At 38.2% G+C, this 27,427-nt stretch overlaps 2 protein-coding genes and 1 long non-coding RNA gene across 4 annotated transcripts; 2 read left to right on the top strand and 1 right to left on the bottom strand.

Moving 5' to 3' along the window:
• The first annotated feature begins 163 nt into the window (after nt 1-163).
• On the top strand, nt 164-3,330 carry LOC146387499 (uncharacterized). Its single transcript, XM_084929146.1, has 4 exons — nt 164-352; nt 2,270-2,550; nt 3,003-3,086; nt 3,200-3,330. The coding sequence occupies exons 1-4, from the start codon at nt 237-239 to the stop codon at nt 3,328-3,330; spliced, it is 612 nt and encodes a 203-aa protein (XP_084785272.1). The 5' UTR covers nt 164-236.
• Nucleotides 612-3,331, bottom strand: LOC146387498 (uncharacterized). Its single transcript, XR_014800285.1, has 2 exons — nt 3,247-3,331; nt 612-3,053 (listed from the first exon to the last, which is right to left on the bottom strand). It is a non-coding gene; the product is annotated as an uncharacterized LOC146387498 (long non-coding RNA).
• Nucleotides 3,332-8,825: 5,494 nt separating this feature from the next.
• On the top strand, nt 8,826-27,058 carry rem1 (RAS (RAD and GEM)-like GTP-binding 1). 2 transcript variants are annotated; one of them, XM_084929145.1, is made up of 6 exons: nt 8,826-9,429; nt 10,417-10,533; nt 13,379-13,758; nt 16,810-16,892; nt 22,521-22,740; nt 22,847-27,058. In XM_084929145.1, exons 3-6 carry the CDS (start codon nt 13,413-13,415, stop codon nt 23,122-23,124), a joined length of 927 nt encoding a protein of 308 aa, XP_084785271.1. In that variant the 5' UTR covers nt 8,826-9,429; nt 10,417-10,533; nt 13,379-13,412; the 3' UTR covers nt 23,125-27,058. The 2 variants fall into 2 exon arrangements, with proteins under 2 accessions (XP_084785271.1, XP_084785270.1); XM_084929144.1 differs by lacking the exon at nt 8,826-9,429 and having other exon boundaries at nt 10,263-10,533.
• Nucleotides 27,059-27,427: the final 369 nt, after the last annotated feature.

Genomic DNA, 27,427 nt, shown 5'->3' with positions numbered 1-27,427 from the left:
TAACATAAGGCCTTCAGGTGAATCAGATGATCTTCATCACCAGATAAAGCGTCGTCACATGTCATGAAAAATTGTAGAGCTTTCTGATTTGAGGGCTTTTTACATTTAGTCCTAAGAATTAAAGATCTAAAAGAAATGTTCATGTTCAGTGTTATTCTACCTTTTCTACCTCTCAAACAGTTGTTTAGTGTGGAGATCTGCGTCACATTGCTGCTGCCTGCTTTCCAAATATCGCCATGACAGTGCCTGAGCAGGTGACCTACGACGTCTTCTGTTTATCCCTGGCAGCTCTAGTGCTGGCTGTGATTGAGCTCTTGCTGCTCTGTTGCATCCTCAAACAAATCAGAAACAGGTAAAAGCAGCTGCCTCATAAAAATCAGCCGTTCAATTCTGCAATTCAGAGTTATTTAGATTTACACTGAACTACTATTCTTCTCTGTTTATTTTAGAGGTCACTTTAAACCTTCAATTATCAATAATCTCTGGTGTTTTTAGCGTGGTTCTCTTTGCAAGAACATATGTTTGTACAAACCGCTTTGATACAACTTTGGCATTGATTTTGACATTTCAGATTAGCCAAACTCGCTCTCCTATTTTTGACAAAGGCACAATTCAATTCAATCCAGTTTTATTTACATAGCACCAAATCACAACAACAGTCGCCTCAAGGCGCTTTATGTTGTACAGTAGATCCTACAATAATAGATACATAAGACACTAGAGTCTTTGTATGTAATATTACAACTACCATGCTAAGCATTAAAACCACAACACTGGCTGACTTAATTCCCAGTTTGTGCATTTCTTGCAATGGTGCAGCTAGCTCTAAACAGGAGTCTTAGGAGTATTACAGTGTAAATAAGATTCATACATCTCTGTTAGACCCAAAGTATATGACTGCTTATAACTGAGGTGGCAAACAGGGAATTTAGCCAGGTAAAAGAATAAAAACAGCCATTGTTGCGACACTTTGACTTGAAACTTGACATGGCACACATAGACATCCCTTTGTAGTACATATGGCTATCGACTTGATTCGTGTGTCACAGTTGAGCCTATGTCCCAGCTACTGTAGTTCCAACACAAGAGCTGTTGTATGAAAATGCTGTTACTTAGACCAAATTATAATTTCAGCTTTGATTATGATCACTTGTTATTTCTAAGAATACCCAGGTCCTTGTATTGAAACTGGATTGCACACCTGGTGAGGATTTGTTTGGATCTGTGTGTCTGCCTTAAATTCAATAACATGTGACATTGCAGGCAGCATTTATCCCTTCAGCGCTCACACTGAGGCCGAGCCTTAGTCAGAAAATGAATAGTCCTGGTAAGTAGGGCAGCCTGACATTAATTCAGCAGATGTAATGGTTGACCCAAGCATGACCAGTCTGGTGACGTCAGTCTTTGGCTTGCATACTGGAGATGTGTAGACACTTCAAGACTTGTTGAGGTGGTGCAGTGGTTTCCTCCCACAGTTGAGGAAACTAAACTGAGACTGTCTCGTTCTATGTGTTAGCCTAACTGGTGATCTGCTCAGGTCTCAGGCAAACCTTTCATCAGATGGGGTAGGCTCCAGCTTACAGCAGCCCTCTACAGGATAATGCCAGTATATTGAATGGATGGATATTAAATAGATTTAAGTATTTGGTTAAATGATATCTTAGGTTAAAATGATGACTTTTAAAGGACATCTCCTCTGCTGTTGGTCAGTTTTTCCCAGGCTGGTTTACTAGCGTAAAAATAAATGAAAGTAGTGAAGTTAGTGAGCCCATGTTTTCTCAAAATGATTTTCCATTTACAGTGAATGTTTTATAACCTTTTTTTTATAGTATCTTACTGTTGGTATTACTGGATAATATAGTCCAAATTACAAAAATCTGTTACATTACAGATACCAACGTGGAACCGACTCAAGGGGCCATAAAGGTCTGGCTGTCTGTTCAGTGGAAAAAAAGGAGCCTAAAAGTAACTTTGAGCAGTAATTAGTCTCTCCCATATCCACTGACCTTGCTGTGTGTTAAATAGCCTGTTACTGGATGGCAGGATTCAAGGAGAATATGAAGGTGTAATTACCCTTCAATGGGATTTTTAAACTAGTATAGTCTGATTGGATGGATCCAGAGGACAGAGCTAGTTCTTGTGTTTCTTTTTCCAAGATGAAACAAATTCTCTAATTCAGACCTTAGGGAATATAGCTACAATGATGTAGAGACCACAAATATTGATCATCTCATTAGGTGTAAAAAATTGGTTGGATCTGATTCCTCAGAAACATCACCGAGATGCAGATCTCAGCAGAACAACCTAGTCGTAAACTGACTGTCAGAACCAAGCCCGACCATGCAGACCAGCTGTTGGACCACCTGCTGGACAGAGTGTTTCTCCAGGGGAATGCAGGACTAGCATCTGGAGGAGAATCCCCAGAGGACATTGAATCACAAACTGGAGGAGAATTTGTGAAGGAAGTTGGATTAGAACCTCAGAAGAACCTTAGAGAAGGATCTGGATCACACCCAGAAGCTTCAACATCCACTTCTCATCCTCAAAGAGGTAAGTGTTACCAAATTCACTTCACTTTTTCATTGTCATAAGTAGTTAATATGCAGTCCAGAAATATAAATACATTTTAAAAAATGATAATTAAGTTTAAAAAGTCAGGAATATATGTTTAGTCATCTGAATAACACAAACTAAAATGTGTCACAAAGTCGAGCTGAAACCCCAAAATGGCTTCAATAGTCCTGAAATAGGCATTTGAACTGGCATGCAGTGAATTAAGTCAGACTGAATCAAATCTGTGATTTGGGGTAGTACAAATACTGATTAATTTCTTCCAGAGTTTTAGTTGTTCCTTATTGACAGTGTGGAAGCATCGCCACCTCCTGTAACTAAAGGGAACTGCAGATTTTACAGCTTTGACTAATCTGGAAATCCATACCGAAATGCTTCAGATAAGAAATTAATTTTGACTGAAGACTGATCCAGATTGTTCTCTCGTGCAGCTGTGAATCCTCTTCATAACAGACTGCAGCAGTGGTTCCAGGTGACTGCTCCTGGTCAACATGAGAAAAAAAGACATTTCAAAAGTTTGTATGAAATCCAAATTACATAAATCAAAAACTCAGCTGTTATTATATTTCCACATATTAAGTGTCATTTATTCATATGCTTATTTTTGCTTTAATATCCTTCACTCCAGCTGCATCCCATCAAACATCTTCTGTGGATCAAACCAACAACACGTACTCGCAGCAGTCCCATGAATCCCAGCATGGCTCTTCCTCATCTAAGGGTCCTTCATCCACTGCATCCTCAGAGGAAGACAAGTAGCACGATGGGACAGAAGATTAGAAACACAAACACTTATCAGATTCTGAAAGAATCTGTCAAATAAAACAGCAGAGCATATAACAGTCATGTTGGCGACCTCACTAACACGCAGCATTAGAGGAAGAATTCTTGTTCTTTACTGAAGTTAAAGGAGTTACACCAAAATCTATAAATATCAGTTGTCTTTCTTTTAAAATGATCATCTAGAAAACTAATTTGGAATAATGTACAGCAGTATTAAAGGTGCCGAGTACAGAAAAGTGAGCATGGTATACAGTTATACATAAAATATGGTAATGTATGATACTAATTTTTGGGATAAATAAAGTTGGTAAATTTCTGTGTTACAGCAGCCAAAACATTAAGCGTAACCTAGCACACTAAATCATAATCTAAAGAGAATACAATAAAAGCTAAAGTGTGACTAAAATACATTAATGCATTTGAAATACAATAATGATGAGCTCATTATCACTTGTAAATCAATGTGTGTGAATGTATCTGAAGCATGAACGCAGCATGGAAATGTTGTCCTGGGTTTCGGACACACTGGGTTTTCTTGTTCTGTCTCTTCCCCATGTTAAGTTTACCTTTACATCTGTGATTCTCTGTTTAGTTTTCGTTGCTTACTTCCTGTTTTACTTTATTAGTCAGTCGTCTTGTGTTCAGTTTTTAATTATCTGTTATCATCGTTTTTTTCTTGCTGACATGGAATTATCTGGATTTATTTTGCCATTTCAGTTCATGGATTTTGTAACTCTGGGCCCTGAACTACAAAGCAAGTTCAACATACCAAGGGTATATTTCCATTATCTGTATCCACTGGCATTAACACTGGCAATTGCTATAAGCAGTCACATGAAACTATTATCAGCTTGCCAAAGCAACCCAGGGTTTTTCCTGCATATTCTCATGAAAGGGGCGGTGTTGCAGTGTCTGATCGTTTAGAAGGGGCATTTTCTGGAACAGATGACTTCTCCTACACAGAAACTGTGTAACACAGAAACCTCTCAAGAAACTTCCAGTTGCTTTTCGTTCCAAGCTCCTTAGATTACTCTGACCTGGATGACTGAGAACCTCCACAGACAATGTGATGAATGCTGCAGAAAATAATTAATCTGGTGATTTAGCACACAAAGTGATAACAATTTAAATTCAGCTTAATTAGCCACTATGCTCTCTATGTTACTGTTTCTTTCTAAGGTGACAGACCCATTTAAACATTGAAGCTTAAATAATACTGCCCCACAGTTTAATAAAGGAGACATGGAAATCATTTTAGTTTGTCAGCATAGCCACCTTCTTATATCTTATACTCCCAGCTGCAGACTCAGATGTTTAAGGGTTTGGAAGATTATTTACAATCTGTTTTTTATATTTACAAGTTGGTCTATGTACAAATTTGATGTGAGATGAGCAAGTACAGCGTAGGTGTCATATTTTAAGATGCTTATAGAAGAATACAACTATTTTTATATTGTTTGCTCCAAATAAATATAACAAAGTCAAATAATAAAGCTGTATCTGAGAATCTAAGCTCCAGGGAGGCAATATAAATTGCCCCCTAAACCTAATAACAAGTTAGGTCACCCTTAGCAGCAACAGCTGCAATCAAGCATTGATTTATGTAAAACAATGAGTGTTTTACAGCACTGTGGAGGAATTTTGGGCCCACTCATCTTTGCAGAATTGTTGTAATTCAGCCACACTGGAGAGTATTCGAGCATGAACTGACTTTTTAAGGTCATGCCACAGCGCTGTTGGTGTGATGTTCCTTTTCTGAAATGCTGTGTTTGTTTTATGTAGATGTAATAGAACACACATCTTCCAAAAAGCGTTGCTCTTTGAGATGTTTTAGCCTGCTTCACTTTGTCAGACAGGTTATATTTAAGTGATTTCTTCATTTAACAGCTCTGCCAGTAATCAGGCCTGAGTGTGTTAATTACTTTTTCACACTTGACCAGGTAGGTTTGCCTAACTTTTCTCAATCAATGAAAACGTCACTTAACAACTGCTTTTTGTATTTACTTTGGGTTATCTTTGTCTAATATTAAAAATCATTTGATGATTTAAAACATGTAAGTGTGACAAATAAGAAAAAAAAACTAGGAAATCAGGAACACCACTGTATGATCAGAATGCAGTGTTGTGCCAAACACATTTTGGGTTTTCAAGATGAACTCTATAAACTCTCTATAGGCTCCTATTGTTCAAGTGTTTTTTATCTGTTTAATACTTTCATTGTCATTTGTATTATTTCAGTAATTACATTATATGTGGCAAAGTATGACAATGTTTGAGACAGGACAGGCAGGTAAAAAAAAGGAAAGGGGGGAGAAAATGGGGAAAAATATAATAAATGGACAGAGCACAAATAGAAATGTAGAGCGTATCACCAACTGCTGCACCTGTAAGAAAAAAAACAAGCATACAGCATGTCCATCCTAGCAGGAGAAGCAAGGACGTCCCAGATGAGCAACACTTGGACAAAGCTTCAGAGTCCCAGAGGACTAGAAGCAACAGGCAGTCGACCCCGCTAGAGACTGGCCACCCTGGTACAAGCCGAGAACAGTTTTTAGTTTTTCTTTTTGCTATATTTACTATAATTTGATTTTCACTGTGCAACTGAAGAAACATATTTAAAAACTCTCCGCTGCTTGACTACCTCTGACCATGTGGTGGCAGCAGAACTCAATATCTGACTTACTACTAATACTCATACTACTGTCAGTGAAACATATGTACACCTTGTTTAGTGGAACTAATCTACATGTATACAGACTCTATCTGGAATTTTCGTTAACCAAAGGAAAGGAATTTACAGTAACTGTTATTTGACATTTGGATTAGATTTTTATAAAAGGAAAGAAATTAAAGTTAGCTTTATTGTCAGATCCAATATGAAGAAAATTGTAGAAACATAGAAATAAAAAATACAAAAAACAAAATACACAAAGTAAAATAAAAAACTTAAGACAAGAAAATGCCATAAAAAACTGTGTGTAATAGAGTGAGTTGTATATTACAGTATGATAATGTCCTTAATGTATGTTACCATTTACGGTAAATGTTTGGTTTTTTTTCACATTCTGCAAATAAAAGAGATAAATTGATATGAATCGGCTGTACATTAAACCTCCAAACCTTGCAGTGCAGGCCTGTCGCCCTCTACAGATTTTCAGTAAAGCAGTGCAAACCGAGCTCTCATAAGAGCTTAAAAATCAGGGTGATAAAATGAACCGTATGTTTGTTCTAACATGAACTTCATTTCCTACTAAATAGTTTTTTCTCTTTTTTAGGCAAGGCAAGGCAAAGTTATTTGTATAGCACAATTCAACAACAAGGTGATTCAAAGTGCTTTACAGAGACATTAGAAACAAAAACAAATAAAAAGCATGATTTAAAATTGATTAAAACAAGGTTGTGATAGATGTACTTTATTTGCTTTTACAGCTAGTAGCTCTTCTTTAAGAGTTCCCAGTAACTCTTGGAACTTTAGTGGATTATTTTTCTGTAACTTTGAAACTGAAACAGAGTTTTAAATGACAAAGAAGTGTCTTAGTAAAGTAAACATTTTGACAAGATAGCACGTATTTTCCTATTTTTTTTATGCCACATGTCTTTATTTCCATATTTTCATGAGCATTATCAAGTGTGACGATGTTGACGCTAGATTCCGTTTCATCTCAATATAAGCATAAACTTAAAAAGCATTTAACATTGTGCTTATAGGAAATCATATCTCAGCCTCTATGAGACAGATTTATGTGATGCAAACTTTCTATTTACATATCACAAATCAGTGGCAGAAGGACATGAGACACATGACTGATGATCAGGCATGGAGATCTGCCATATAACAAATTCCTGGACCATGCTTAACAGTAATGATGGCTGGGAAACCCAGTTTAAAATAATCCAGACTGCACGGCACATCACTGCTGTGGGGCAGTCTCAGCACACACACCCTCTGTATGAAGTGTAATAAAATCTAGAACATGCATATTTTTTTAGGATTGTTCAAAGATCTAAAGCTTCTGAAAAGAAGTTAAAAAAACATATTGATATGGTGCAGTTTGCACATGCCCTCCATCCACTGTATACTGTCATTCGATGTGGCTAAAAATAAAAATAATGTTTATTTAATGTTATAGTAATTTTTTTTTTACATCGCTAGACTGGTGATTCAATACTGGACCTCCCGGTATGTACCCATAATGGACGATTTGTATTACGAGATTCTGAGAATTCTTCCCCTGGATAAACTGACATTCACCTTAGATGACAATATTGAGGGATTTAATTAAATCTGGCAACTGGTGGTGGATTCAATCGACCTCTCTGGACTGGAATTTTGTACACTGTCTGATGTGACTAAATCTGGCCATTGACTTCAAAATGGGGCACTTTGTCATTGGGGTACTCTGCTTTGTTGTGCACATCCATAGAATCTGCACAACAGGTTAATTGATATCCTGCTGTTTTTAGTCTGAACTGTTAGATTTTTAGTGTTTATTTGTTGATTGTTGGTAAATTTTCCTTTTAAAAGGAGAAGGTTACTAGCCACAACATAAGGAAAGGTTGTACTGTATAAAGCAAGTCTATTATTTTGATAAAAGCCTGCAAATTAAATTTGTTTTTTAAAGCCCTTTAAAGGCTTTTTGTTTTTAAAACAAGTGGAAACACTGAAAGCTTTCAACCAGCTCATAAAACTAATGATGGCATGAGTCTTCTATGAGCTGTCTACACCTGATTAAAGCCAGATGCAGTTCTCAGCGGATGGCAAAATCAAAAAGAGGGGGTAGAAAGGTAGAGTTGTTTTGGTCTCAAATCAGAAATCCATTAGATATGAACTAGCTGACTGATAAAGTTATGAATCAATTGTGCCAGACTGTGCTGTTTAGGAAACTACATTTCAACCAAATGGGAATGCACAGAGAAACTCCTCCTTTTATATTCAAACTCTTAACCTGAGGGGGTGGACAAAAGCTAAACATCTGCGATGTGTTGAGTTTCAGTCAGAACACTCACACTGACACAGAGGAAGTGAATTTTCCATCTCAGCTCATGTGTAAACTATGGGAATTCATTTCTACCAGAGGTATAAAAAGTTAAGAATAATGAATATGAAAATATTCATGTTGAATACTTAATTTGAATATGATTTATCCCAACTTTGGCATGCTATTAAAGCTTTACATTTTTAAAATGATTCTTTCATTTCTACATGGAAGATCGCATAATGGCATCCTGTATTCTGGACCAACTGCAAGCAGCGTAAAGATGACTGTTCAATACCAAAGCACAGGGAATTACAGTAGTCCAGACAGGAAGTAACAAAATCATGAATAACTTTTTCTAGGAACTTTGGGTTATTGAAATAAAATGGAAGCAAAAAAGCATGGCAATTGCAATTAGTCTATTCTGGCTTCTGGATCTGAATTAAGCCTTCACTGAATGCCTTAAACCTGCTCGTTTCCCACTGACCAGCAGGGGGCGACTCCTCTGGTCTGTTTGTACAGAAGTTTTGTAGTGTTGTGTTTAGTGTTTTCCTTTTGATCTTGTTCATCTGCATCCTCCGCTACTACTCTATTTCAACTTCTTCCTCCTCACCTTAAGTGTCATTCCTGAACTAGTAAGGGTTCTAACATGAGAAATCCTAGATGAACTTGCTTATTTACTCTTAATATCGTTGGAACTGGTTATCATTTCAGATCAGACATGCGACCCTCCCATCTCCAGACAGCTAACAAGAACTAGCTAAACAACAACATAAAATTATAAGCTAACGTCGTGCCAGCTAACATAAACCCGAACGTCTTTAAGTACTTTTCTCACCAATCCATCTGTCGATCTCCTGCTCCCTTCTCCTGACACTCGGGAACAAGAGATACTTAAACTCCTCCACTTGGGGCAGGAACGCGTCTCTGACCTCGGCTGTGAACTGTTCCAGTGCGAGCTGGAGGCCATTACCCAATGAAGCCAACAGAACCACGTCATCTGCGAAAGGCAGAGATATCCTTAAGTCTTAATTCATCATTTTAACTCACCAGGACTACTAGCTACTAATCCATACAAAACTGGCGACTTCATCAACTGGTAGGTAATAATGTGTTATTTTTGTCCCCTCCATGTCAATTTGGATATTTCCATTATGGAATTACCCCAATGGAGCAAACTACAACTTATACTTAGTGTTAGTACGTCGACAGGGTGGTGTCTCAAAACATATTTAACAGTTTGTGCTCCTACTGTGAATGAACTTCCTGTATTTTGTCAATACATGCAACTTGTCTTGCCTCAAACTACACATTACGAAATTCTTCAGCTGTGACATCAACATTTTATCACGCAAACACTAAACAATGCCACAACAACATGTGGTTTTACCTGTATTAACTGGAAAAAAAATAGCCTCAGAGCTGAAATATTATATTGCTAACCTAAAAATCTGCTGTTTTCATTCCTTAGAAAGGCAGTAAAATTATATCTTCAGTAGTTAGGGAGATGATAAATTGCCATTAATAAACTGGTAAATGGACTGGTACTTACATAGCACCTTTCTACTCAATTTGACCACTCAAAGCACTTTGTAAGTCTGTTTTATCTAAACCTAAGCAGAGTAAAAATAAGCCTGATATTTGGTCTCATTAGCATCCTTAAATTATTATTTCAATCATAGGATTAAACATGTTTAATATAAGTGACCACCATTATAACATATGAGAGAAAATTAGAGCAAGTATTGTCTGTATCTTTTATTTCTATGTAACCAGAATTTTAAAAAAGTTATCATATCAATTGTAAACTAGACTATTTCAACTGAGCTGTTTTGTTACTCCAGACTGTGTCTTTTAGGTCAAACAGGAAGTGACCAAAATGTTTTCCTAAACCGCCTGCCCTCCACACTGATAAAACTCTCTCTCTCAAACACACACACACACACACACACACTCCCTCCTCAGATATCTGTTTCTCCTCTGCTGTCACTCTGAGACACACACACATACACATACACTGGGGGAGGTAGATAACCGTGATTCCACTGCTGAATTTTTAACGCTGTTGTGGAACTTTTTTTTCTAGGCGGGTTACTGTGGCACCAGGGTACTGTTACACTGACAGAGTCAGAGAGACAGGGTTCAGTTCAGTTCTGTTGTTTACTGAAGCTGGACGGAAGCAGCTGTGCATGGAGTGTATATGGTAAGTCTTTCTATCTATCTATCCATAGACATGCTGTGTGTTTTGTCCTGTTTTTAGCTATTAGCCTTATAATAAACAAGTTTTAGATATTTCATTCAAAAAAACTTCACTTTCAGAGCTAAAATCATGTTTGAAATAGTTCTCATTCTTTCAGTTTGTTTGGTTTGCTTTAAGTAAAACCAAATAATGTTGTTCATCACCTCTTATTAACTAGTCAAGTACAGTTATTTGGTCTGTATATTTTATGTATTACATGAGCGATTTGTTACTGCTCATCCTTAGCTTCAAGTTTATCAGTTTTGTAGGACTGGTGATGCTGTAACTTTTTAATTGCAACCAACAGCTTTCACCTGGTCTGCCCGGCCTTCACCACCACTAACTGTTGCACTTGGCACCTTTAAATGTGTTAATTATTCATTATAGGAGGGTTTTTGTGTGTCTCTGCTCTCTGGTGCATAGGAGAAGTCGCTTTTGGTTCCTTCTTTGATCTCTAGCTAGATTTTGGAATTGAGACCTAAGTTTGACATTTTCCAGAAGGTTTCTTGAGTTTATATGTTTTTAAGTTTGTAATTTTGTTTCCCATCTGTGATGTTTGTTATAATAGTATTAATTGTCTCAATGCATTTGTTTTCACAGAGAAATCAAATTAAACAAAGTTTTGGGTTTCTTTAACTCATTTTTAACAAAGAATGACATGACTGAATGAAATGCATCAAGTATTGTGTATGATAGTGATACCACAGAATACATGGAAATGTAGTGAAGGTGTAAATTTTGTCTGAAACTGCAATCACTGTACAAATTGTTCACAAATTTCTTAATTGGCAAGGGCATGTTATTTGTTGTGTTGTTCCCTAGCAAAGTGCTTTCTTCTGTACAGAAATCAGTGAGTGAGGTCACTCAGGCACCACTTCAAAAATGCATTTATTAAAAAAAAAAAACCTACATCAAAACAAACACTATTTAAGGTTAGCTCGGCAGCTATCTGTCCACAGCAAAGTTATCACATTTTGAGTCCTTCTATGGCCTTGCAATCTTTTAATAATCCCTAAAGATAATCAACTGTACTTTCAGCTTTTAATTTACTTGCACGCAGACATATGGCCTGTATATAAATGATGGACATAGTCACTATAAAGTCACTCACTAATTTGTGGACACCTATTTTTAAGCAACAAGGTGAGCTTTTGGGCCGTCATGATCATAGGTTTTTTAAACCACATGTCACAGGCGAGGGGTGGACGTCACTGAGAATGAAGTACTTTTGAAACCTTACTGAATGAAAATCATGTTGGCATAAATTAGACTCTAAATTAGCCACTGAGCTAATTTAAAGTAAATTGTCATCGTCACATGTTGTAAGCTGCAAACTAATTTTCTCCTGCACTTTATACAGCATACAATCAGATTTATTTTTTTTAAATCAAAGCAGTGGTGCCCTGCTGGCCATTAGAAAAAAAATCCAGATATGAAGTTCTCATGAATTGGCATCACCTTTCTGATCTGTAGGCTCTTTCTATGCATTCACTGGCCATTGTATTAGGTACACCTTTTCACCCACTCAAATATCTAATCAGCCAATCACATAGCAGTCAGCATCAGAAGAAAGGTCATTTAAGTGCCTTTAATGCAGCATGGTTGTTGGTGCCAGATTGGCTAGTTTGAGTATTTTGGAGACTACTGATCTACAGGGATTGAATGGTCTGAAAAACAGAAACTATCCAGTGAGCTGTGGGTCTCTGGACAAAAATACCTTGTTAATGTCTGAGGTCAGAGGAGAAACAACTCAAATAAACACTGGTTATAATGATATGCAAATTTGCATCCCATTGAATCTTGAAGCAGATGAGTTGTAAAAACACAAGAGCACACCAAGTGCTATACCTGTCAGCTAAGAAGAGGAAATGGAGGCTAAAATTTGCACACATTCACTAAAGTTGTAGAGTAAAAGACTGAAATAACATTTTCCTGTCCGGTGAATCAGGGTTTCTGCTACGACTTTTGGATGAATTTGGCGTAAACAATATAAAAAGCATACATCCATACTGCTTTGTATTACCAGTTTATGCTGCTGGTAGTAGGGTTGTGATGGTATAAGGGGTGTTTTTCTTTGCACACTTAGGCCTCTTAGTACCGAGCATTGTTAAAACAGCACAGCCTACCTAGGTAGGCAAAAATGGAAGTTCAATCTGGTACTAGGTGTATCTAATAAACTAAGTGTAGTCTATAGTATCTTCATTAAAGACTGAAGCACTACTGCTAAAACCTACGATCAGTGAAATTAAAGATGAAAGAAGTTAAAGAGGAATTTGTATATATTGTTTCTGTTTTTTGTCACCATGTAATCCAATAATACAGCTGAGCTCTGAGAATTCAGATTAACTAAATAAACTTTTTTTCCTCTCTACAATATATCCTGACCACCATAACTTCCCCAGCTGTCACTGCCACAATCCCTCTGGATACACTTGTGGAGGTCAGTCTATAAAACCAGGCAGGAAATCCAGAGAACACAGTCACGCTCTCCTTTTGAAATACTGTTATTTATTTAACCTTTTATTTAACAAGGAAATCTCTGGTGCTTTATTATGCATTTTATAGTGTAGAGTTGTTAACATTATGCCACAAAAATAGACTACACTTTTAGCAGACAAATGAAGGTCTTGCTGTGTTTCTCCATCTTCTCTGGTCTAAACTTAAAAACAGAGCGCATTTCTACATCACTGTGGCAAAAACAGAGGTGGTTATTTGGGAAAGACAACAAATTGCCTCTGAAAAAGTTTGCAAGGACCTTTTTGGACCAGATTTTCCTCTGAACCATTAACAGTCTTATTTCCTCCCTCAGGCCCATCCTGTCCTAATGCCTTTACCGTAGGAACATGACCCTCAACACCCAGAGAGAGAAGGAGCCTCTCCAAAGGCGAGGCAGCACTCCAGTTCATCCCCTTTACCAGCAACCGCCTTGGATCCCCAGCAGCACCCAACCCAACCCAGAGCAGCCCCGTCCCCAGCGCAACCACCCCCCTCTGGGACAGTCAGCGTCCTACCACCCTGGAGACAAGTCCCTCCATTACCGTGCCCAGTGGAGTTCAGACTCTGATGATGACTCACAGAGTGATTCGGACTGTGTTTACAGAGTAGTGTTGCTTGGTGATCATGGAGTCGGAAAGACTAGCCTCGCAGGAATCTTTGCCGGGATAACAGACAAGGATGAACAACCTGGAGGTGGGACATTATGAGTGCTTGTTTTTTAAGTGCCTGGTGGTCATTACATCTAAATCGTCACACTTACTGATAGTTTTTAGTTAGTCAATTATTATTATTATTATTAGTAGTAGTAGTAGTAGTAGTAGTAGTAGTAGTAGTAGTAGTAGTATAGGTGTTGTTTCATTTAGTTGACAGGGTTAAAGTTTCCCAAAAAATGATGCCCAAAAAAACGGAAAATGATGGACCTAACACCTTTAGAAGTTCAATATTGTACAGAAAGAACATCTAGATTCTTTAAAATAAAGCCCTTTATAAACACTTTAGGCTTAAAAAATAAACTATTTCAATTCAGTGCACATATTCAGGGTATTTTACAGGTAGGGTTCCTCTAGTCTTCTTGGAGAACTTGTCAGAGGATTCAAGCAGTCTCTTTGTTTTCATTGTCTTCATATGATCCCAGACTAACTTCATGATGTTAACTCAGCCCCATAAGAACAAATGGAGATGTTGCCCTTTGCTGCGTAATACCATAATGTCAAATCAAAAATGCTGCAAAGTTTTAGCACAAGCCACAGATATGTTAGGCCAGTCACTCATAGGAAGTTTCTCCGTTTGTGGATGTTAGCTCTCACCACAGATCGATAGAGTCCCAAAGCTTTAGAAATGGCTTTACGCCTTCCTAGACCGACAGATGAAGGACTTTGTTTCTCTGCTGTTCTTGAGTTTCTTTTCATGGTGGCTGCAAAGCTTTAGCACAAGCCACAGATATGTTAACTGACAACTGACTCTGTATAAATAGAAATTAGCCAAAAGAATTCCTTAACCACAGACAATTTTTAACCATGCTTTCACAATCTTTCACACTCAGACTCAGTGCACGGTGGATCAGCACACACTTTCTGTCTCTGACTTTGTTGTGAGATCAACCTTGGCTGGCCTGAAATTGATCATCTGTCACGTGTTGACTGGCCTCAGGCCATAATTGATAAGCTGCATCGATCAGGTGATAGTCTGACGTGATGTGAGGCGCAGAGTCTGTCTGCTGTTTTCAGAATGGTCATACATCCATGGGTTTACATGTTTTGTTTTGTTTTTGTTACTTTTGTTTTTTGTTGTTGGTTAATCACTGATTGGCCTTTTTTTTATCTTTTCAAACTGATCTTTTATTTGCCTCCAACATCCATATAATTTGTGCGTAATTGTTTGATTTTCAGAGAGATGAATGCAAAAAGGCTTCTTTTCTGAGTAATTCATAGCACAGACATTACAGAGTATTATTCCAACGAAACATACAGAACATTTTGAAACATTAACATTTTGGCTTTTTTCTGTTTCATTTTTATGGGTGTTGTGCTGTCAGGGTTTACCTTATTGTTGTCTCTTTTTGGTCCACCGTGTTGTTTATTATTTTAGTCATAGCTCTAGGGATAACAGAGATGTTCAGCTGCATCTGTCAGTGCTCCACGTTGGTTCAAACTAAAATCTCTGGACTAGATTTGGGTGATCTCGCTATAGTCCAGTCAACACTGAGACCGAGGGACAGGTTCAGGCTCATGTTAGGGTAACACTATCCACCTTTCATGTTGCATAGTGTGTGCGACCCATACACAAAAAAGAAGCAGTACTGCAGCTCCAGCCTTATGTTCCAAAAAGGACAAAGAGGACAAACTAAATGTTACTGGTAAGAAAAAGAAAAACAGCAAAGGGAGTTTATTTCCCCCTTCAAACATAAAAAGAAAAAAATACACCATCAGGAGAATCTCCAGCTTGTTCACCTACAGCCTAATTTCTGAGCATAGCTTGACACATATTAATTGAACATCTAACTTTTGCCTTCATTTTTTTCCTCTTTGCTTTCTTTACTGCCGCTTCAGTATGTTTGTATACGTGCAAAATGGAAAAACTGTCCATCCTAGACACACAGCTCAGTTTTTCACACATCCAATGAAAAGGAAGTTGAGGAGAGGTTATATACTAGCATTTCTGAAAATGCACAGTTCCCTGCATTGCCCTCTAATTCAATATCAACCAATAGATTATGTTTTATAGATCAGTGTTGCTGCTCACACGCATTAATTTCAAAGAGGGCAGAGGGTTTTCCAGCATGGACTGAGCAGCTCAATCTGATTAAAGTCCAGACTGTGACAAAGCCACACTTGTTGGTGTGTTCTTGATCATTGTCCTGTTCAATTGCACTTGAGTGTCAGGGCGCAAGCTTGATGGCCAAACATTCTCATTCAGGAATTTCTGAGAGCAGAATTCATGGTTCCATCAATTACGGCAAGTTGTCCAGGTCTCGAAGCAGAGCATCCCCAGACCACCACACTACCCTCACATTTGTCTGACTGTTGGTATGATGTTCTCATGGAATGCTGTTATTTTTATGCCAAAATGCTCAACTTTTGTCTTGTAAGTGCAGAGAATGTTTTCCCAAAGTCTTGAGGACCATCAAGATGTGAGACAAGCCTGTGTGTTCTCTATGATTAGCAGTAGTTTTGGCCTTAGAGTTTTCCCATGGATGTCTTTTTGTCTCTTTCTGACTTTTGAATCATGAACTCTGACCTTAACTGAGCCAAGTGAGGCCTACCGTTTGTTAGATGTTGTTCTGGGTTCTTTTGTCATCTCCTGGATAAGTCGCTGATCTGCTCTTGGAGTAATTTTGGTAGGCCAGTCACTTCTACGAAGTTTCTCCGTTTGTGGATGTTAGCTCTCACACAGATCGATAGAGTCCCAAAGCTTTAGAAATGGCTTTACGCCTTCCTAGACCGACAGATGAAGGACTTTGTTTCTCAGCTGTTCTTGAGTTTCTTTTGATGGTGGCATGGTGTGTTAGTTAGTTGGTCAACAAAGGGGCAAATACTTTTTCACAGCCCTGTAGGAGCTGATATCCTTTAGCCACAGCTGCTCTTCGGTACTTTCAGTGCCAATTAGCAAGTGTCAGCATGCAAACACGCTAAAATGCCAAACAAAATTAAAACCGACATGTGAGCGCGTTAGCGTGACGATCACAGCGTTTAGCTCAAAAGCAGATCCTCAAACCTGTCTTTTTATATTTATTGTATGTTACAGAAGACACATATGAGAGGACACTGACAGTAGATGGAGAGGAAACCACGCTCATCGTCATGGACAACTGGGAGAACGACAAACTGGTACAGTGTGTTAATGTCAATATAGTAACTAAAACTAGAAAGTACATTTGGTTTATATCACTCATTGAAAAGTGCTTTTCAATAAAATGATTTTACATAAAAAAAAAACAATAAGGAGCCTAAAAAAATCATGCTACATACATTCATGCTGTTTACATAAAATAACATGTCCTCTAACCAAAATTGCAGATATCAGCAGTTTCTAAAGATGAAAAAAAACAAAACATATTTAAAGACAGTTACAGAGTCTTGAAATGACAGCAAAGGCACCAGTGATCTGGAAGTAGGCTTAATGATCGGGACGTCACATGTGTACCACATACAGCATGGCTGTACACGACCATTTAAGGTTTTAAATATAAATAGTGCAACTTTACACTGGATTCTGTAGAGCACAGTGAGCCAGTGCAAGGCTGCCAACGCTGGAGTAATGTGATCTCTCTTTTTTGTCCCAGTAATTAATCTGGCTGCAGCATTTTGAACTAATTGCAGACCAGCAAGAGTGACTGACTAACTCTAGTATACAGTGCATTAAAGTAGTCCAGTCTACAGGTAACAAAAGCATGCATAACCCTTTGCAGATCTAGTGGTTTAAAAAAATTATTTTAGTATGGAGAATGTTCTGAGCTGAAAGAAAGTTTTTAACCACAACATTGATTTGTTTGTCGAATTTCACTTTTTTTTTTTAAAAGATTTTTCCATGGGTTTTAACCTCTATTTTATTAAAAGGGTAGTCAAAGATACCAGGTTATCCTTTAACCTCTCAGTTAAAAGTGGAGAGACAAACAATATGATCTCTGTTTTGGACTCGCTCAGCTGCAGAAAACTGAGACATCCCAATTTTCTATACCCAAAAAGCCCTTATTGAGCCTTATTATGGTACAGTGATTTCCAAAATTCAAAGATAAATACAGCTGCAAGTTATCTGCACAATGAAAAGAGATATAATACTGAAAATAAAACTAAGAGATTAACAAAACTGACTTAAATAAAAAGCAAAAACTAACTAAAATTACGGTGGCCCCTAGAGACAAAGCACTTGCAAACTCCAAAACACTTGCAAACTCCAAAACACTTGCAAACTCCAAAACACTTGCAAACCCCAAAACACTTGCAAACCCCAAAACACTTGCAAACCCCAAAACACTTGCAAACCCCAAAACACAACAGAAGTGCTCCAGGACGCTAGGGGCAGTGTTGAGCTTTTGTTACCTAGTAACTACACAAGCCAGGAAGTACCAATGACCGGATTTGGGCTGGATCCCAATTCAGGGTCTGCAGCCTTAAAGGCCGCATTTTAAGGCCAATTACGTCACAGCGACACGACGAAGGCTGTCCCAATTCAAAGGCTGCTCGAAATGCGGCCCTCAAATGCGTCCTTAATTTCCTTGAATTTTAAGGATGGGCCCAACATATCCCAGATTTCATAGCGCGGCGGTGGTGTGGATAATTTTGCCGAAAAAAACGGCGGAAGCGGAGCCGGCGAAGAGTAAACTTTCAGAAGTAAGTACTGAATATTATGTCACTTATTTATGCACAAATGTTTTTATAATGAATAACATTAAAACATTACTGTTGGCCACATGTCGGGAAAGTTATGTGACATTAGCGATGTTTGTACTAACTTGGTTTTAAAGCCTTTACTTCAAAATATACGCCGTTCAATAGTTGACTTTAATCTTACAGAGAATGTGATGATTTTATGGATAATTGAAGTCAGTCATATATCCACAAACACAACAAGCTGAAAGTCAGTGATGCTGCTCGGTTTGCAGTCCTGAATATCACAGCACAAGCAGGATTCACTGCACTGTTAATGTTAGCTATGTTATATTGCTGCCTCTGTTCGGTGGTGTCGAGCCAAACGGACTTTAACGTGTGTTTGAACGAGCCGACGGTTCACTCGTTAAGCTGAAAGAAAGATGCTTTAATCACAGGAGTCACACATGTGTCCACTGTACCATCTGGGAACTCTTTTTGTTTCGTAATAACACAATCCTCCTTCTTTTGTGCTGTTTTGTAGCAGTGTGTACACCTGAGACTGTCACCTGTCTGTCTGTCCTGCACTCTCTCTCTGTTTCTTTCTCTCTGATTGTGTAATAAAAGTATGAACATTAATTTATAAGTTACACTTGTGTTTGAATCCTGCAGCTTATCACACATTTGATTTCCATGTGTGACAACTGCAAGTGTCCAGAGTGAGGACAGACTGAGGGACCCACTGCTGCACATCATCTGTGAGGCTTTGCACCCCTGATGATCCACCAGGACAAACTCAGCAGTGTGTGAGGAAGAGGAGGAGGAAGAGCCAGCAGCAGCTGACAGATGGAGAGAATAGACAGACTGTTCCCTGTTTGTGAAGGACTGCTAGAAAAGTTTAGAATCACTAATTGTCTGTCCTGAATCAGTCTTATTAGGTAATGTTCAAATAATTTTATCCTCCCAGTGTTTTCAGTGTGGGAGAAAGTACTCAGGGCCTTCAGGTTACACACTATGAAAGGCAGCAACAAGTTTAACATTCAGAAACCTAAAGTATGTATCAGCAGCAGAATGGAGCTAAAAATAAATGTTTGTTTCAGTTCTATGAAGCTTTGAGTATTTTGGATTAGTAGTACTGCTGTGTTTGTTGCATCATATTGCTGTAATTGTTTATATGCTTTATATATTCTGAGGTAAGTTGATCTATAGTGTTACATCATATTCTATAAGGATGTTATGTGTTTGTATACTTTCTGCCCAGTTTGACCCATTTAGCAGAAGTCAGCCTGTTTAAGGCTCTGATATCTATTCTGTATGACTTAAAGCAGTTATGACTAGGGCTGCCACGATTACGTCGACTATTAAAATCGTCGACGACTGATTTAATAGTCGACGCGTCGTTTGAAGCTTTGTAAGATCCCAAAAGACGCAGAAATAAGTAGTAGTATTTAAGAGTGTAATAACGGACTGAAACAGAAGATGGCAGCACTGCATGTACAAGGATGCCAGCTGCCGTTAAACCCCGAAGAAGAAGTAGCTCTGTCCCATGCTGGGCCCAGCGCAGTTGTCAACAATGACGACAGCTAATTCGTTTTAATATTACTCTTATTATTCTTTTTGGGTCACAAAATAAACGTTTAACATATTTTCAGGCAAGAATGTAGCTGTGTAAACCTCAAATATCTGCTCAGTTTATCAAGACACCACATATTTTCAAAAGCGCTCCGACGTTTTCGGAGACGTCTGTTACCCACCAGCTCGATAGTTAGCTGGGGTTCAAGGCTCATTAGAGCCTGTGAGAACACCGGACTCCCGGCAAATCGTTTTCAAATCCACCGCCGTCTTTCGCTACTCAGGTTAAGCATGATATATAAGTCACTTAGATAACTTAAACATTTTATTGTTTGGCTTTTTTTTTGTATTTTATTTGTTCCTGAGTAAATCGGTTTGGCTGAGATTAAAGCTATAGTTTTTACACAGTCCTGTTATATTTTTGATAGCAAGGAGCAGACGGCTGAGTTTATTAAACTCCACCGAAACAATCTGCAAATTCATTAACATTTAATAAACTATCATCTTGTCTTTATTTTTAGTTAGCACATACCTTAAACACTTCAAGCTGTAAGCTAATGATAGTTATATAAGAGCAGATGCATGCTGATGCAATAAGCTGTACGTTTTACGTTCAATGGATGCATGATCTGATTAGTCGACTAATCGCAAAAATAATCGGTGACTAGTCGACTATCAAAATAATCGTTTGTGGCAGCCCTAGTTATGACATGGTCTGATTTTCTCACCCAATAAAGGAATATTTAATATATCAGTCTACTCTTCATTTTATCAGAAACAGTTATCACAGCTTGTACATTTTCTTTTTATAAATATATGTAAGCAATGAGCCAAATTTAGTAATGCCAACATACTGAAGGAACAACATTTGTCTCTTATATATGATACACCTATCTATGCACTGTCAAAGACACTTGTCTTTGAGTGAAGATTTAAGGTGATAAGACATATAAATAACTGCAACTTGAATCTGTACTGAGGCTCAGTATTTGACACAGAGTTCATGTTCACTGCTGTAATAGCTAATAATGATTAATATAATAACTATAATATTGGCCATATTATATTTACATTACCAAAGTGATATGACTTTAGTCTCATGAACAACATTAGCTAATAGTTATTTACTAACTAATCTTAAATGACTGTTCAGTACAGAAATGAAGCCCAAAAATCATGTTTTACTGTCCTGTGGTCTCAGCCTCAGATACTTATCAAATCACACAAAGCTCTTGTAGAAACAAACAAACAAATTAACAAAATATGTTCTCCTTCATTTCTGTCAAACAAAGTTGTATGACACGTTTCCAGCGGTTAGTATCATGGTTACTAGGCAACCTGGAAGCGAGACAGAGACTAGACCGTCCCATACAGACAAACTTGCCGTTTATTTTGCAAATCGAGCTCAACACTGCCCCTAGCGTCCTGGAGCACTTCCGTTGTGTTTTGGAGTTTGCAAGTGTTTTGGAGTTTGCAAGTGTTTTGGAGTTTGCAAGTGTTTTGGAGTTTGTACGTGCTTTGTCTCTAGGGGCCACCGTATAAAATAGCATCGTGTACCTACAAAACAAACTAAACCAACAATGTATAGGAAATGTCTTTAGTTGCAGTCGGGTCAGATTTGGTAGCACAACCAGCTTCTGTGAATCTGTTCATTAAGATGAGGATGTCAGTATTACTGTGTTTCAAATGTTTCCATTGTTTGGTTGTTTTTTGGATCGCTCTGAACTCCTTAAATCATTTCATCTCACAGACAAACACTATGCTACAAACACTACACTTTATTTAAAAAAATAAAAATTATTGTGGAAACTAAGCGACAGTTTGAAACTAAACTGAACTCAAAACCACGGTGTGTCCGTGAGTTACAGAGTAAGGCTGTAGGGCAGGCCAGGAAATTTACAGTGTTTGAATCTCTGGGTTTCACAGCCACATAAAAAAACAATAACAATGGTAGGGAACTGTGTCGAGATGATAATATTTTTTTAAAAAACAAACTTTTCCTATGTTGATTAAGGTTTTATTTTAGGATCTCTAAAACATAAACTTGTCGCTTTGACACAGCAAAATGAATTTTACCAAAAGAAATAAGATATGGTTGATAAAAAAAACTACCACAAAAACTAAACATCTCAAGGTGTGCACAAATACAAATAATATGAATACGTGTGTCAGTAAGTTTGTTTTTTTCACATTTAATGTGAAATTCAGAACAAAGTGTTCTGTTGGAGCAAATTTCATAACCAAATTTAACAAACATGTTGCAAATGACCTAAAATGTACTAAAAAGCCTGTACAATAAAGTTCTTTCTACCTTGGTACCATTAAAAAAAGATTCTTGAGCTGCAAAGCAGTATAATTTATAGTGGCCATTTGCATAGCTCTCTGGTTATGCGTAGAGGATTATGAGTTAAACCAGTGCAGGGGCTACAGATATGTGTGCAGTGTAAGTCCTCAAAAAAGCTGGACAACTTTGTCCAGCACAAGCAGCTTAAGAAGTAGGCATTCATTATGTGAGTATTCACAAAGAAGCTGATAACATCTGATTTAAAGTCTGGGTTCAACCTTCTCTGTGTTTAGGTTTCCTGTCAGGAGGGGGAGGATGGCCCCTCTCACAATAACTGTCTGAAGGTGGGGAGTGCTTACGTCATCGTCTACTCGGTCACCGACCGTTCAAGCTTTGATTCTGCTGCTGAGCTCCGCATCACGCTCCGACGTACCCGCCAGGCCGAAAACCTTCCCATCATCCTCGTAGGAAACAAGAGTGACTTAGTCCGATCGAGAGAAGTTGCTGTGGAAGGTGGAGTGCAAGTGCAAGACGTACATAAAAAACACATAAAAACCACAAAAGTACTAATAATGAATTCATGCTACTATATTAATATGTCTGTGTCATTTATCCCCAGAGGGCCGAGCATGTGCAGTCGTGTTTGACTGCAAATTCATTGAGACGTCAGCGTCGCTTCAGCACAACGTGACCGAGCTATTTGAGGGCGTGGTCCGACAGATCCGCCTTCGTCGAGACAGCACCGAGGCCATTCAACGCAGGCGCTCCGTTTATAAACGGAAAGAGAGCCTCACTTGTAAGGCCCGGCGCTTCCTGGACCGACTGGTGGCACGTAACAACCAGCGCATGGCAGTGAAAGTGCGGTCCAAGAGCTGCCACGACTTGGCCGTTCTGTGAATTTGTCCGCCAGCAAGTTTTTTGACTCACTAGAGCTCTCTCTGGTCGTGATAATGTGGACGTTAGTGTCTCCGGTGATTCTAACGCGCAGCGCCAGACAAGTTCAGCAGTGAACTACATCAGCAGACAGTAACATAGTCACTATGATCCTGTTGATCATGTTTGAGCATCTGGTGTTAACATTTGTGGAACTGTAACAGCAGATGACTTAAATATTGAGATACCAAACAGTTAAGTGTTCAATGTTCATTGTGAGAGTGTGTTCAGTGTGTGTGGATCATGTAATGTAGTTTCCACTGTGTCGCTTGTGTTGTTTTCCTGAGGTTTTGACTGTTTTTAGTTCCCCACTGTGCAGAATAAAGTCTTAATTAAGTCTTAAAGGAATAGTAATCTCAAAATCACATTTTTCACAAAGAACATGATATTGATATGTTATTATTTATGATGATGCCATATTTGTTTCCAAGTTAACTGCTTTTTTGAAAATTATTTGAATTTACTAACTGCTTTTTGTGTCTATTTTTAAAGGATGCATGTGGCCACTGTGCCATCAACTCAGACTGTCACTTGGTTTTTGAAACCAGCGATGTCCATAGTTAGAAAATGGAGTGCTAGACAGCTTAGTTAACAAGCTAAATCCACAAGACATGTAGCCAGAGATGGGCAGTAACGCGTTACTTGTAACGCGTTACTGTAATCTGATTACTTTTTCAAGTAACGAGTAAAGTAAGGGATTACTATTGCAAAAACGGTAATTGGATTACCGTTACTTTCCCGTAGGAACGCTGCGTTACTGCGTTACTAAAACCGTGATTTTTTTGCGAGAATGTCTCATGACAGTGACGTAAGCGAGTGCGACGTTCGTGACAACAGCTGTCTGCAGATCAACAATGGATCATATATCGAGTGCGGGAGAGAGTATGAGCGTGCAGCGTTTAAAGCGTGGAAGTACTGATCTTACTTTGAGTTTGATTCCATAAAAAGTGACAAAAACATTAGTGTCCGTTGTGCGTGGGAAGAAAACTTCTTTTTACACCGAAAAAAACCCTAAACAAGCACCGAGTGCGCAACGACGTAATGGGAAATTCACAGAGAAACTCGCAGATTCTTCCACTGACCGCTGCGCCACACCTGCACCAGGGTAAACCTCCGCCTACCCCACTCCTGCTTTACAGGTGAAAATAGAGCAACAGGACTGCTAGTCTTTGATTTTATTTACTTTCTGCTGTGTTTTACTTGCATCTATTTGAAAGACTGAGTGTAAACACAAAAAATATTTTATTTTATGTGCTGGAATATGCAGAAAATAGGTTTAAATGTTAAACTAATTTCTTCCAGCAAGAGAATGGTGCATATAATTTAATTTTTGCTTGATGCATAAAGTTAAAAGATTAAAACGGATAAAACAAGTTTAAAAAAAAGAGACTCTTCCATTTGATTACATTTTGTATGATGGATTATGCAGAAAAAGTAGAATTGGGTTGACAGATCTATCGCTTTATCACCTATTCAGGTTGTAAATCGTGTTTTTAAAAAGTAACTAAGTAACTAAGTAATTAATTACTTTTGAAAATAAGTAATCAGTAAAGTAACGGGATTACTTTTTTGGGGAAGTAATCAGTAATTAGTTACTGATTACTTTTTTCAAGTAACTTGACCAACACTGCATGTAGCATCATAACACAGATGTAGATTCCTGCTGATTTGAGTTTTCACTCACCAACTCAACAGCACCCTACTGAATAGGGTGTAGTCTTATTAGACAACAATCAATTCTACCGGAAATTTAAAAGCCTCCAACAGGACACCAACACTGCAAACATGGTGAAAAAGTCAATTTCACTGACTTGAATAAGAAGAGGTGTGGTGTGAAAACAGATACCAGATGGTACACTTCAACTTTAAGCCCTAAAATTGATTGAAAAGGATTTTTTAAAATCATCTAACCACCATAAATGGTGGATGGATGATTGGCATTTTAAGCGCCAATCTCCAAATTTGCTTCTTAATACCTGAAATTTGATCAGAATTTGGCAATTTCAGCTAACTAGCGTAAGCCAAGCACTGGCGCATCATAAACTAACATTAACTAACATTTTGTTGGGTTACAGGTTAAATTTGAAAAAGCAAAGGACACACACACACAGTGTACGCAGTTTTATATTTGTTTTCAGAGTGTACAGTTTCATTTATTTTGAAATATACTACTTAAATATTCTCATCCGATTTACTCTTTCCCTCCAGTTAAAATCTGTTCTCTGCAGGAGACCCAGGGATCAAATCTGTGTTTCACTTCACATAAACACACTGTCAGGCCTCCTGGATATTTACTGTTGTCTTGGTGAGCTGTGGCCCATTGAAGAAGAGTTTGTTTACTGAGAGGTCGCCATGACGACACAGTCACATCTTGACATCTCTGTATGGTTGACATAAAGCAGGTGAGTGTTTGGGATGGTGACTTTTTATGGGATTGAACCTAACATCTACCTGCTGGAAACACATAGTACTTACAGCAACTCCCAGTTTCCACTGTTAAAATATGAATGTTGTGAGCACAAGTAAGACAGACATGAAGGATTATGGATATGCAACCAACACGGATGTACCTGCATGCAAGCCTCCAAAAAACATATATGATTGACTGGTTGAAAAGCAGGTTGTAATGCAGAGAGAGCAACAACAAAGACAAACACAATTGACTATGTGCACGAGACAATGCTAACTTCCTGGTTTGAGACCGGATGTGGGGTTGTGCATTTCCGGTAGCTTTACTTTGCGGTCAATCGCTACTGCGAAGATATACTCCAAAATCATGTCCAAAACTCGAAAACGGAAAGATTGCGTTAAGTTACAAAGAGCAGAAGGTGGGAACACTCACCACTGTTGTGTCATAAAAAATCTAATGATCAATTTTGATGTTTAAAGCGTTTAGATCGATCAGTTGTTTACATCACTCAACACAAGCAGAACTGCATTACTGCATGCAGAAGACACATCGTCCACATTCAGAAGCACATCTCTGTATAATGACTGGTCTTATGATTTAAACAGGCAAATGTTCAGCATTCAAACTACAGGTGAAGAATAGTCAAACCAGATGTTTCCCGTTATGTCGATATCAGCTAGTCAAGTACACACCTACACAGCATGTTAACAAACCGTGAAAAAAGCCACACAAAATGAATGATTGCTGGTAAGGGTTTCTATACATTAGTATTTACGAAGGGTATGTTGTGACTTACCTTCGGTCCCTCGCTATAACGCGGTTCACCTTTCACCTCGCTGTTTCGCGGATTTTTAGTGCAAGTTTGCATGCTTTTTTTTTTTACGTCACATTGTGTCCTGCGTCCTGATCGCTGCAGACGATCTCCTCCGTGACGTCTCTCCTGTACAGTACAGAATCGCTGCATCGATCGCTAGCAGTGTGACTCTGAAGTGCAGTACTGTATGTCCACGAAACGTTTTGCACCGTCAAAAAATAAAATTGGCTACTTGATTTCACCTATCGCTGGTTATTTTTAGAACATAACACCCGCGATAAACGAGGGACAGCTGAGAAATATAACATTTGAATCCCTTTTCTGTTTTGCTCTGAGGCGCGGGGGAAAAATATCGACAAGTCGATGAACATCATTTACAGATATATTGGGTAAATGCCCAAGACATCTATAGAAATGTAAATCGCCGCTTGATTCATTCATTTGCTTAACTTGTTTTGGACCGTAAACCAGGCGCGAATAGGACACCGGAAACAAAGCTCCCCGCAGGAGTTTCTGCACCGGAAGTAGCATATGCTAACGTGCACATAGTCAATATTTTACTTCAGGAGCTAATTTAAGGGACCAGTTGTCCCACATATTTTTGACACTGCCCCCTGGTGACAGTGCACAGCTACTACACATAGACAAAGGCCTGAAAAACTCTAAAACCACTTTACGCCACAGGCCACATACAGTCCACTTTGATCATAAGTTGGGCTCTTTTTCTACACAATAAATAAAAGCCTGCTGTGACAAATCAAAACATCTGTCAGCATGACTCTTTGGACTTACAGTGTAATAAAAAAATAAAATTACAGAAATAGTTCCTGCAGCTAATTTCCCAGACTGTCCAGTTTGTTGTTGTTGTTTTTCGTATTCTTTTTTTAACTGTACTCATAAAAAATTAATTTTACAGTGAAAAGTGAACAAGAGAAATTTTTCTGTTTTTCACAAAGTTACAGAGGTTTTATTATACACATAGCTAAGCGTTTTGCGGTTTGACATAATTTGTAAAAGTTGAAATTGAATAGCAAATTTTTTTG

Source organism: Perissodus microlepis, chromosome 5 (genome assembly GCF_051167445.1).
Source record: "Perissodus microlepis isolate ML-2025 ecotype Zambia chromosome 5, ASM5116744v1, whole genome shotgun sequence".
In the NCBI taxonomy this organism is placed as follows: Eukaryota; Metazoa; Chordata; class Actinopteri; order Cichliformes; family Cichlidae; genus Perissodus; species Perissodus microlepis.
This window is presented reverse-complemented; position numbering and strand designations above follow the sequence as displayed.